The sequence below is a fragment of the Oncorhynchus tshawytscha genome, linkage group LG08 (genome assembly GCF_018296145.1).
Source record: "Oncorhynchus tshawytscha isolate Ot180627B linkage group LG08, Otsh_v2.0, whole genome shotgun sequence".
NCBI lineage: Eukaryota > Metazoa > Chordata > Actinopteri > Salmoniformes > Salmonidae > Oncorhynchus > Oncorhynchus tshawytscha.
Genome location: NC_056436.1, coordinates 89,435,666 through 89,448,781, shown reverse-complemented (window position 1 = coordinate 89,448,781; position 13,116 = coordinate 89,435,666). Strand labels below are relative to the sequence as shown.

Sequence of the window (13,116 nt, the reverse complement as noted above, 5' to 3'; positions counted from 1 at the left end):
GTTGAACCGTTTAGACTAGAGACCAGACCTCTGGTAATATGGTTCATAATGAACCGTTTAGACTAGAGACCAGACCTCTGGGTCATAATGAACCGTTTAGACTAGAGACCAGACCTCTGGGTCATAATGAACTGTTTAGACTAGAGACCAGACCTCTGGGTCATAATGAACCGTTTAGACTAGAGACCAGACCTCTGGGTTATGTTGAACCATTTAGACTAGAGACCATACCTCTGGGTCATATTGAACAGTTTAGACTAGAGACCAGACCTCTGGTAACCTCCTTCTCTCCCTCTTAAAACACACAGAAGTACAATCCTCCAGGTAGGATCTGTAGTGTACACTAGGTAAGGTAGGGGTTAGTGTGTACCTGTTAAGTGCTCCAGGTAGTGTCGGTATAGAGTACACTGGATGGGCGTGACTCTGACGGACACAACGTACTCGTGTTTAGGAGGCAGGAACTTGGTCAGGGCAGAGTAGTCTCTTCTCTGGAGAGAGAGCAGAGAAATAGGAGAGAAAGAGGAGAAAGACCAGAGAGAGAGCAGAGAAAGAGGAGAGAGAGCAGAGAACGAGAGCAGAGAAAGAGGAGAGAGCAGAGAAAGAGAGGAGAAAGAGCAGAGAGGAGAGAGAGCAGAGGAGAAAGAGCAGAGAGCAGAGAAAGAGAGGAGAAAGAGCAGAGAGGAGAGAGAGCAGAGGAGAAAGAGCAGAGAGCAGAGAAAGAGAGGAGAAAGAGCAGAGGAGAGAGAGCAGAGAAAGAGGAGAGAGAGAGAGAGAGAGCAGAGAGAGAGAGAGAGAGAGCAGAGAGAGAGAGAGAGAGAGAGGTTAACACAATTGTGGCTTCTCTGTGGAGAGAGGGACAATTTAAAAGCCAAATCCTACCATTGAGCTCTCCTTCTTGAGGCGAACATCACAGTGTTATATAGTGTTACAACAGTGTTACCTGAACACATCCATTGAGCATCTCGTAGAGGATGTGAGCCGCCCGTTACCCACAGTGTTACCTGAACACATCCATTGAGCATCTCGTAGAGGATGTGAGCCGCCCGTTACCCACAGTGTTACCTGAACACATCCATTGAGCATCTCGTAGAGGATGTGAGCCGCCCGTTACCCACAGTGTTACCTGAACACATCCATTGAGCATCTCGTAGAGGATGTGAGCCGCCCGTTACCCACAGTGTTACCTGAACACATCCATTGAGCATCTCGTAGAGGATGTGAGCCGCCCTTACCCACAGTGTTACCTGAACACATCCATTGAGCATCTCTGAGGATGTGAGCCGCCGCGTTACCCACAGTGTTACCTGAACACATCCATTGAGCATCTCGGGGTTGAGCCGCCCGTTACCCAGTGTTACCTGAACACATCCATTGAGCATCCCAGAGGTTCGCCCTTTACCCACAGTGTTACCTGAACACATCCATTGAGCATCTGTAGAGGAGGAGCCGCCCGTTACCCACAGTGTTACCTGAACACATCCATTGAGCATCTCGTAGAGGATCACATTTTACCCACAGTGTTACCTGAACACATCCATTGAGCATCTAAGAGGATGTGAGCCGCCCGTTACCCACAGTGTTACCTGAACACATCCATTGAGCATCTCGTAGAGGATTGATCCGCCCTAACAGTGTTACCTGAACACATCCATTGAGCATCTCGTAAGAGGATGTGAGATTTTACCCACAGTGTTACCTGAACACATCCATTGAGCATCTCGTAGAGGATGTGAGCCCTCTTCTTCATGATCCGTACATCCTGGTCTGTGGAGTCCGCTGCCTGCCCGTTCTGGATGGGGTTGACGAAGCGGTTCCTGAACTCCTTCACTGACCCCAGCAGGTTCTCCTTGATGAAGTTCACCATGCAGTGGTCTGGACAGGGCACACAACATAAGTATTCACCCTCCCCTCAGATTTCTTCACATTTTGTTGTTACGAAGTGGCATTAAAGTTAATTCCACTGGCATTTTTTTGTCAACAATCTTGGTAATGTCAAAGTAGAATTATATCCCTAAAATAAAAAATGAAAAAATGAAACCGTAATATATGTTGATTTTATAAGTATTCACCTGAGTCAATACATGTTAGAATCATCTTTGGCAGAGACTACAGCTGGGAGTCTCCTCTCATAAGAGATTTCACACCTGGATTGCAGCGACTACAGCTGGGAGTCTCCTCTCATAAGAGATTTCACACCTGGATTGCAGCGACTACAGCTGTGAGTCTCCCCTCATAAGAGATTTCACACCTGGATTGCAGAGACTACAGCTGGGAGTCTCCTCTCATAAGAGATTTCACACCTGGATTGCAGCGACTACAGCTGGGAGTCTCCCCTCATAAGAGATTTCACACCTGGATTGCAGCGACTACAGCTGGGAGTCTCCCCTCATAAGAGATTTCACACCTGGATTGCAGCGACTACAGCTGGGAGTCTCCTCTCCTAAGAGATTTCACACCTGGATTGTACAACACTGTATTTTCCCATTTCATCTTTCCAAAATGCTCTGCGCAAAACGTCATTGCGCAGAGAATCACTGTACCATCTAAAACTGCTGTAAAATATAACCAAATATAACCATAACCAAAATATTGTATTTTTCTGCTGTTTGGAGCTGGTGTAAAAAAAAAACTAAAGTAAAAATGTAGAAAAGAAATCTAACGAAGGCATAGAATTATCTCACATAGAACAGATCTGCTCAGACTTGCTTTCAGTGACATATCTAGAACTCACAACTCTATGTGAATTTAGAATTCAATAATTCACTGAAGGACCTTAGAGGTAAAGTTGAAGTCTGAAGTTTACATACACTTAGGTTGGAGTCATTAAAACTCATGTTTCAACCACTCCACTAATTTCTTGATAACAAACTATACTTTTGGCAAGTCGGTTAGGACATCTACTTTGTGCATGACACAAGTAATTTTTCAAACAATTGTTTACAGACAGATTATTTCACTTATAATTCACTGTATCACAATTCCAGTGGATCAGAGGTTTACATACACTAAGTTGACTGTGCCTTTAAACAGCTTGGAAAATTCCAGAAAATTATGTCATAGCTTTAGAAGCTTCTGATAAGCTAATTGACATAATTTGTGTCAATTGGAGGTGTACCAGTGGATGTATTTCAAGGCCTACCTTCAAACTCAGTGCCTCTTTGCTTGACATCATGGGAAAATCAAAAGAAAATCGGCCAAGACCTCAGAAAAAACCATTGTAGACCTCCACAAGTCTGGTTCATCCTTGGGAGCAATTTCCAAACGCCCGAAGGTACCATGTCCATCTGTACAAACAATAGTACTCAAGTATAAACACCATGGGACCACGCAGCCATCATACCGCTCAGGAAGGAAACGCGTTCTGTCTCCTAGAGATGAATGTGCGTTGGTGCGAAAGGTGCAAATCAATGCCAGAACAACAGCAAAGGACCTTGTGAAGATGCAGGAGGAAACAGGCACAAAAGTATCTATATCCACAGTAAAACTGTATCGACAAACCTGAAAGGCCGCTCAGCAAGGAAGAAGCCACTGCTCCAAAACCGCCATAAAAAAGCCAGACTATGGTTTGCAACTGCACATGGGGACAAAGATCGTACTTTTTTGGAGAAATGTCCTCTGGTCTGATGAATCAAAAATATAACTGTTTGGCCATAATGACCATTGTTATGTTTGGAGGAAAAGGGGGAGTCTTGCAAGCCGAAGACACCATCCCAACCGTGAAGCACGGGGGTGGCAGCATCATGTTGTGGGGGTGCTTTGCTGCAGGAGGGACTGGTGCACTTCACAAAATAGATGGCATCATGAGGGTGGAAAATTCATATATTGAAGCAACCTCATAAGACATCAGTCAGGAAGTTAAAGCTTGGTCTCAAATGGGTCTTCCAAATGGACAATGACCCCAAGCATACTTCCAAAGTTGTGGCAAAATGGCTTAAGGATAACACTTGACTGGGCAGGGGCACAGTCATGGGTGGACCTGGGAGGGCTTAGGCCCTCCACCAACCAAAGAGGATCTGCAGAGAAGAATGGGAGAAACTCCCCAAATACAGGTGTGCCAAGCTTGTAGCGTCATACCCAAGAAGACCAGAGGCTGTAATCGCTGCCAAAGGTGTTTCAACAAAGTACTGAGTAAAGGGTCTGAATACTAAATGTACTTGTGATTTTTCAGTTTTGTATTTTTTTATGAATTAGCAAAAATGTCTAAACCTGTTTTTGCTTAGTAATTATGTGTAGATTGATGAGGGGGGGGACTTTAAAAAATCTATTTTAGAGTAAGGCTGTAATGTGTTAAGAGTCCAGGGGTCTGAATTATTTCCGAATGCCCTGTAGGCCAGCGGTCTGGATATAACAGGAAGTAACGGACATACACTCTATGAGGTTGTTCTGCAGCGGTGTGCCGGTGAGCACCACTCTCCTTCGGGTCTTGATGGAGTTCATGGCTTTAGAGATGGCCGACACCTCGTTCTTCAAGATGTGGCCCTCATCACAGATCACAAAGTCTGGGCCTGGGGAGGGAGACAACACAGAGCAGAGAGTTGAGAAGAAACTGGATACAAGAAATAACTGTGTGTGTGTGTCCTCTACCTACCTGGGTCAACCAGGGTCTTCTGGAAGGTCTCTTTGAGTTTCTTGCTCTTGATGTTTCTACCCTGTGTGAGGTTACGGTACATCTCATAGCCAATGATCATGATTCCTCCATCCTCCTGCCACTGCTGCAGAGCAGACGCTCTCTCCTGAGGACGCTTCACCGTGGCCAGCTCCGTCACCTAGTGACACAGAGCGTAAAGACACACAGACAGCGTAAAGACACACAGAGCGTAAAGACACACAGACAGCGTATAGACACACAGACAGCGTAAAGACACACAGACAGCGTAAAGACACACAGACAGCGTAAAGACACACAGACAGCGTAAAGACACACAGACAGCGTATAGACACACAGACAGCGTAAAGACACACAGACAGCGTAAAGACACAGACAGCGTAAAGACACACAGACAGCGTAAAGACACACAGACAGCGTAAAGACACACAGACAGCGTAAAGACACACAGACAGCGTAAAGACACACAGACAGCGTAAAGACACACAGACAGCGTAAAGACACACAGACAGCGTAAAGACACACAGACAGCGTAAAGACACACAGACAGCGTAAAGACACACAGACAGCGTAAAGACACACAGACAGCGTAAAGACACACAGACAGCGTAAAGACAGCGTAAAGACACACAGACAGCGTAAAGACACACAGACAGCGTATAGACACACAGACAGCGTATAGACACACAGACAGCGTAAAGACACACAGACAGCGTAAAGACACACAGACAGCGTAAAGACAGCGTAAAGACACACAGACAGCGTAAAGACACACAGACAGCGTATAGACACACAGACAGCGTAAAGACACACAGACAGCGTAAAGACACACAGACAGCGTAAAGACACACAGACAGCGTAAAGACACACAGACAGCGTAAAGACACACAGACAGCGTAAAGACACACAGACAGCGTAAAGACACACAGACAGCGTAAAGACACACACAGGTATATCAGAGTAAGTGTGTACCTCTAAACTCTCCTTGTCCTTGAAGCCGTACTGCCACTTCTCAAACTCATTGAGCCAGTTGAGAACGGTGTTGAGAGGACAGACGATCAGAGCCGTGGAGAAGTCTAACTTTTCACACAGCAGTAGTGTGTGGAGTAGGGTTACCACCTAGTGATATAGACAGGGTTAGATACAGTATAGATACAGTGGGGCAAAAAAGTATTTAGTCAGCCACCAATTGTGCAAGTTCTCCCACTTAAAAAGATGAGAGGCCTGTAATTTTCATCATACACTTCAACTATGACAGACAAAATGAGGGGAAAAAATCCAGAAAATCACATTGTAGGATTCTTAATGAATTTATTTGCAAATTATGGTGGAAAATAAGTATTTGGTCACCTACAAACAAGCAAGATATCTGGCTCTCACAGACCTGTAACTTCTTCTTTAAGAGGCTCCTCTGTCCTCCACTCGTTACCTGTATTAATGGCACCTGTTTGAACTTGTTATCAGTATAAAAGTCACCTGTCCACAACCTCAAACAGTCACACTCCAAACTCCACTATGGCCAAGACCAAAGAGCTGTCAAAGGACACCAGAAACAAAATTGTAGACCTGCACCAGGCTGGGAAGACTGAATCTGCAATAGGTAAGCAGCTTGGTTTGAAGAAATCAACTGTGGGAGCAATTATTAGGAAATGGAAGTCATACAAGACCACTGATAATCTCCCCGATCTGGGGCTCCACGCAAGATCTCACCCCGTGGGGTCAAAATGATCACAAGAACGGTGAGCAAAAATCCCAGAACCACACGGGGGGACCTAGTGAATGACCTGCAGAGAGCTGGGACCAAAGTAACAAAGCCTACCATCAGTAACACACTACGCCGCCAGGGACTCAAATCCTGCAGTGCCAGACGTGTCCCCCTGCCAGTACATGTCCAGGCCCGTCTGAAGTTTGCTAGAGAGCATTTGGATGATCCAGAAGAAGATTGGGAGAATGTCATATGGTCAGATGAAACCAAAATATAACTTTTGGGTACAAACTCAACTCGTCGTGTTTGGAGGACAAAGAATGCTGAGTTGCATCCAAAGAACACCATATCTACTGTGAAGCATGGGGGTGGAAACATCATGCTTTGGGGCTGTTTTTCTGCAAAGGGACCAGGACGACTGATCCATGTAAAGGAAAGAATGAGGCCATGTATCGTGAGATTTGTGTGAAAACCTCTTTCCATCAGCAAGGGCATTGAAGATGAAACGTGGCTGGGTCTTTCAGCATGAAAGGGTGCTCTCATCTTATCTACCAACATAGACAGGGCTCTAACTCCTCTAGCTCCACAATGAAATAGGGTGCAGGCCAGGCAGCAGGCTGTTAGCCAGCCTGCTAGCATAGTGGAGTCTGCCACTAGCACAGTCAGTGTAGTCAGCTCAGCTATCACCATTGAGACCGTGTCTGTGCCTCGACCTAGGTTGGGCAAAACTAAACATGGTGGTGTTCGCCTTAGCAATCTCACTAGGATAAAGACCACCTCCATTCCTGTCATTATTGAAAGGGCTCATGATACCTCACATCTCAAAATAGGGCTACTTAATGTTAGATCCCTTACTTCAAAGGCAATTATAGTCAATGAACTAATCACTGACCATAATCTTGATGTGATTGGCCTGACTGAAACATGGCTTAAGCCTGATGAATTTACTGTGTTAAATGAGGCCTCACCTCCTGGCTACACTAGTGAACATATCCCCCGTGCATCCCGCAAAGGCGGAGGTGTTGCTAACATTTACGATAGCAAATTTCAATTAAAAAAAAAAAAAGAAGTTTTCGTCTTTTGAGTTTCTAGTCATGAAATCTATGCAGCCTACTCAATCACTTTTTATAGCTACTGTTTACAGGCCTCCTGGGCCATATACAGCGTTCCTCACTGAGTTCCCTGAATTCCTATCGGACCTTGTAGTCATAGCAGATAATATTCTAATCTTTGGTGACTTTAATATTCACATGGAAAAGTCCACAGACCCACTCCAAAAGGCTTTCGGAGCCATCATCGACTCAGTGGGTTTTGTCCAACATGTCTCTGGACCCACTCACTGTCACAGTCATACGCTGGACCTAGTTTTGTCCCATGGAATAAATGTTGTGGATCTTAATGTTTTTCCTCATAATCCTGGACTATCGGACCACTATTTTATTACGTTTGCAATTGCAACAAATAATCTGCTCAGACCCCAACCAAAGAACATCAAAAGTCGTGCTATAAATTCACAGACAACACAAAGATTCCTTGATGTCCTTCCAGATTCCCTCTGTCTACCCAAGGACGCCAGAGGACAAAAATCAGTTAACCACCTAACTGAGGAACTCAATTTAACATTGCTCAATACCCTAGATGCAGTTGCACCCCTAAAAACTAAAAACATTTCTCATAAGAAACTAGCTCCCTGGTACACAGAAAATACCCGAGCTCTGAAGCAAGCTTCCAGAAAATTGGAACGGAAATGGCGCCACACCAAACTGGAAGTCTTCCGACTAGCTTGGAAAGACAGTACCGTGCAGTACCGAAGAGCCCTTACTGCTGCTCGATCATCCTATTTTTCTAACTTAATTGAGGAAAAAAAGAACAATCCGAAATTCCTTTTTGATACTGTCGCAAAGCTAACTAAAAAGCAGCATTCCCCAAGAGAGGATGACTTTCACTTTAGCAGTGATAAATTCATGAACTTCTTTGAGGAAAAGATTATGATTATTAGAAAGCAAATTACGGACTCCTCTTTAAATCTGCGTATTCCTTGAAAGCTCAGTTGTCCTGAGTCTGCACAACTCTCCCAGGACCTAGGATCAAGAGAGACGCTCAAGTGTTTTAGTAATATATCTCTTGACACAATGATGAAAATAATCATGGCCTCTAAACCTTCAAGCTGCATACTGGACCCTATTCCAACTAAACTACTGAAAGAGCTGCTTCCTGTGCTTGGCCCTCCTATGTTGAACATAATAAACGGCTCTCTATCCACCGGATGTGTACCAAACTCACTAAAAGTGGCAGTAATAAAGCCTCTCTTGAAAAAGCCAAACCTTGACCCAGAAAATATAAAAAACTATAGGCCTATATCGAATCTTCCATTCCTCTCAAAAATTTTAGAAAAGGCTGTTGCGCAGCAACTTACTGCCTTCCTGAAGACAAACAATGTATACGAAATGCTTCAGTCTGGTTTTAGACCCCATCATAGCACTGAGACGGCACTTGTGAAGGTGGTAAATGACATTTTAATGGCATCGGACCGAGGCTCTGCATCTGTCCTCGTGCTCCTAGACCTTAGTGCTGCTTTTGATACCATCGATCACCACATTCTTTTGGAGAGATTGGAAACCCAAATTGGTCTACACGGACAAGTTCTGGCCTGGTTTAGATCTTATCTGTCGGAAAGATATCAGTTTGTCTCTGTGAATGGTTTGTCCTCTGACAAATCAACTGTAAATTTCGGTGTTCCTCAAGGTTCAGTTTTAGGACCACTATTGTTTTCACTATATATTTTACCTCTTGGGGATGTTATTCGAAAACATAATGTTAACTTTCACTGCTATGCGGATGACACACAGCTGTACATTTCAATGAAACATGGTGAAGCCCCAAAATTGCCCTTGCTAGAAGCATGTGTTTCAGACATAAGGAAGTGGATGGCTGCAAACTTTCTACTTTTAAACTCGGACAAAACAGAGATGCTTGTTCTAGGTCCCAAGAAACAAAGAGATCTTCTGTTGAATCTGACAATTAATCTTAATGGTTGTACAGTCGTCTCAAATAAAACTGTGAAGGACCTCGGCGTTACTCTGGACCCTGATCTCTCTTTTGAAGAACATATCAAGACCATTTCAAGGACAGCTTTTTTCCATCTACGTAACATTGCAAAAATCAGAAACTTTCTGTCCAAAAATGATGCAGAAAAATTAATCCATGCTTTTGTCACTTCTAGGTTAGACTTCTGCAATGCTCTACTTTCCGGCTACCCGGATAAAGCACTAAATAAACTTCAGTTAGTACTAAATACGGCTGCTCGAATTCTGACTAGAACCAAAAAATGTGATCATATTACTCCAGTGCTAGCCTCTCTACACTGGCTTCCTGTCAAAGCAAGGGCTGATTTCAAGGTTTTACTGCTAACCTACAAAGCATTACATGGGCTTGCTCCTACCTATCTCTCTGATTTGGTCCTGCCGTACATACCTACACGTACGCTACGGTCACAAGACGCAGGCCTCCTAATTGTCCCTAGAATTTCTAAGCAAACAGCTGGAGGCAGGGCTTTCTCCTATAGAGCTCCATTTTTATGGAACGGTCTGCCTACCCATGTCAGAGACGCAAACTCGGTCTCAACCTTTAAGTCCTTACTGAAGACTTATCTCTTCAGTGGGTCATATGATTGAGTGTAGTCTGGCCCAGGAGTGGGAAGGTGAACGGAAAGGCTCTGGAGCAACGAACCGCCCTTGCTGTCTCTGCCTGGCCGGTTCCCCTCTTCCCACTGGGATTCTCTGCCTCTAACCCGATTACAGGGGCTGAGTCACTGGCTTACTGGGGCTATCTCTTGCCGTCCCTGGAAGGGGTGCGTCACCTGAGTGGGTTGATTCACTGATGTGGTCATCCTGTCTGGGATGGCGCCCCCCCTTGGGTTGTGCCATGGCGGAGTTCTTTGTGGGCTATACTCAGCCTTGTCTCAGGATGGTAAGTTGGTGGTTGAAGATATCCCTCTAGTGGTGTGGGGGCTGTGCTTTGGCAAAGTGGGTGGGGTTATATCCTTCCTGTTTGGCCCTGTCTGGGGGTGTCCTTGGATTGGGCCACAGTGTCTCCTGACCCCTCCTGTCTCAGCCTCCAGTATTTATGCTGCAGTAGTTAATGTGTCGGGGGGCTAGGGTCAGTTTGTTATATCTGGAGTACCTCTCCTGTCCTATTCGGTGTCCTGTGTGAATCTAAGTGTGCGTTCTCTAATTCTCTCTTTCTCTCGGAGGACCTGAGCCCTAGGACCATGCCCCAGGACTACCTGACATGATGACTCCTTGCTGTCCCCAGTCCACCTGGCCGTGCTGCTGCTCCAGTTTCAACTGTTCTGCCTTATTATTATTCGACCATGCTGGTCATTTATGAACATTTGAACATCTTGGCCATGTTCTGGTATAATCTCCACCCGGCACAGCCAGAAGAGGACTGGCCACCCCACATATGCTCTCTCTAATTCTCTCTTTTTTTCTCTCTCTCTGAGGACCTGAGCCCTAGGACCATGCCCCAGGACTACCTGACATGATGACTCCTTGCTGTCCCCAGTCCACCTGACCGTGCTGCTGCTCCAGTTTCAACTGTTCTGCCTTATTATTATACGACAATGCTGGTCATTTATGAACATTTGAACATCTTGGCCATGTTCTGTTATAATCTCCACCCGGCACAGCCAGAAGAGGACTGGCCACCCCACATAGCCTGGTTCCTCTCTAGGTTTCTTCCTAGGTTTTGGCCTTTCTAGGGAGTTTTTCCTAGCCACCGTGCTTCTACACCTGCATTGCTTACTGTTTGGGGTTTTAGGCTGGGTTTCTGTACAGCACTTTGAGATATCAGCTGATGTACGAAGGGCTATATAAATACATTTGATTTGATTTGATCCCAAACACACCGCCCGGGCAACGAAGGAGTGGCTTCGTAAGAAGCATTTCAAGGTCCTGGAGTGGCCTAGCCAGTCTCCAGATCTCAACTCCATAGAAAATCTTTGGAGGGAGTTGAAAGTCCGTGTTGCCCAGCAACAGCCCCAAGACATCACTGCTCTAAAGGAGATCTGCATGGAGGAATGGGCCAAAATACCACCAAAAGTGTGTGAAAACCTTGTGAAGACTTACAGAAAACGTTTGACCTCTCATTGCCAACAAAGGGTATATAACAAAGTATTGAGATAAATAAGTATTTGGTCAATAACAAAAGTTTTCCACCATAATTTGCAAATAAATTCATTAAAAATCCTACAATTTTGATTTTCTGGATTTTTTTCTCATTTTGTCTGTAATAGTTGAAGTGTACCTATGATGAAAATTACAGGCCTCTCTCATCTTTTTAAGTGGGAGAACTTGCACAATTGGTGGCTGACTAAATACTTTTTTGCCCTACTGTATATACACCTAGAGAGAGAAGTCTAACTTGTCACACAGCAGTAGTGTGGAGTAGGGTTACCATCTAGTGGTCAAAGTACGTAATGAGGGTCAGATGAGATAAATGGTTGGGATTGGAGGGAAACATTATGCTCCTCCCACAACCCAGAAACATCCCATTCTATAGGAAGACATCTGGCCAGAGACCCCAGTCCACCAGCCAGAGACCCCAGTCCACCGGCCAGAGACCCCAGTCTACCACAGTCCACCGGCCAGAGACCACAGTCCACCGGCCAAAGACTACAGTCTACCGGCCAGAGAAACAGGTGTTGCGTCAGAATCAGAATTAGTTAGGTAACATTGATAAATAAGATGTTTTATTTACATAATAATGCTTATGTGAGATATGTCATTAGGATGTCTTCTTTTGGATAATAATGTTGGCAGTTTGCAGTTATCCCTTCTCTGCTAGGGCTTAGTCACTACGGGCCCAGAGAGGGGAGAGGTCAAGCTTGTCTTCATATGTCAATGTGTCTGTTAAACCATGTGATGATATGCAGAATATCAGAAGGGGAGAAGGACAGAATGGAGGCTTGTCTTCTTCTGGGAATGTGTCTGTTAAACCATGTGATGCTATGAAGAATATCAGAAGGGGAGGAGGACAGAATGGAGGCTTGTCCACTTATGGGAATGTGTCTGTAACTATTGTATGTCCCCTCTGAGGTTGCCCTTATCTTGATCTAGTATATGACCTAAGAGGCTCACTGTCTCGGTGAGCTTGTCCAGGAGGTATATTTGAGGTGTATTTGAGATGGGAGTATCTAGAATTGACAATTGATATATGCCATTGGATGAGGTAATGTTTTGGTCCTAAGTGGTACCAAGAACGAGATTAGAACCTTGTCAAAGAGAGCAAACTGAACGATAATTTATAGCTAATGCTGTCTGGCTATGGGACACTCCTCTCTCAAGTAAGGTCTTCCTTTGCAATGTTCCTGAGATCTGTGTTTTGTCATGTGAGTTGAGATGGGTGTGTCTTGGCTATAAATTATACTAAGAACTGTTTTGTAAGCACTCTCAGAGAATTCATTTATAGACACTGAATTGATCTGAGAGTCAAACAGGGCTATGTTGAAGCTCATATATAATTAAAGTTGGACTTTATGATATAACTCTTGACTTATGTGTGCTTTGCTCTCTCAATGTTTAGTAATACAGGAAATTACCACGACACAGGTAAAGGGATGAGTGGTACAGACCTGCAATGTTTTTCCCAGGCCCATACAGTGAGCCAGGATACATCCAGAACCAGAGTTCTTGTTGGTTTTCTTCACCGACTCACAACAGCAGTCCCACATGAACTGGACCCCTAGAGAGACAGAAAGCTCAGAATACAGAAATCCTACCATTGTTGGCAGCACTGAACCCAT

The 13,116-nt window shown here is 44.8% G+C and overlaps 1 protein-coding gene across 1 annotated transcript in view; it reads right to left on the bottom strand.

Annotated features, from left to right (window-relative positions):
- LOC112223949 (transcriptional regulator ATRX-like) overlaps positions 1–13,116 on the bottom strand; it is a gene marked incomplete at its 3' end in the record, with an annotated part of 88,851 nt that overhangs the window by 48,798 nt on the left and 26,937 nt on the right. Inside the window, 6 exon segments of the mRNA XM_042326174.1 lie at positions 371–488; positions 1,697–1,872; positions 4,368–4,505; positions 4,589–4,766; positions 5,579–5,725; positions 12,946–13,055. Coding sequence (XP_042182108.1) covers positions 371–488; positions 1,697–1,872; positions 4,368–4,505; positions 4,589–4,766; positions 5,579–5,725; positions 12,946–13,055 — 867 coding nt within the window.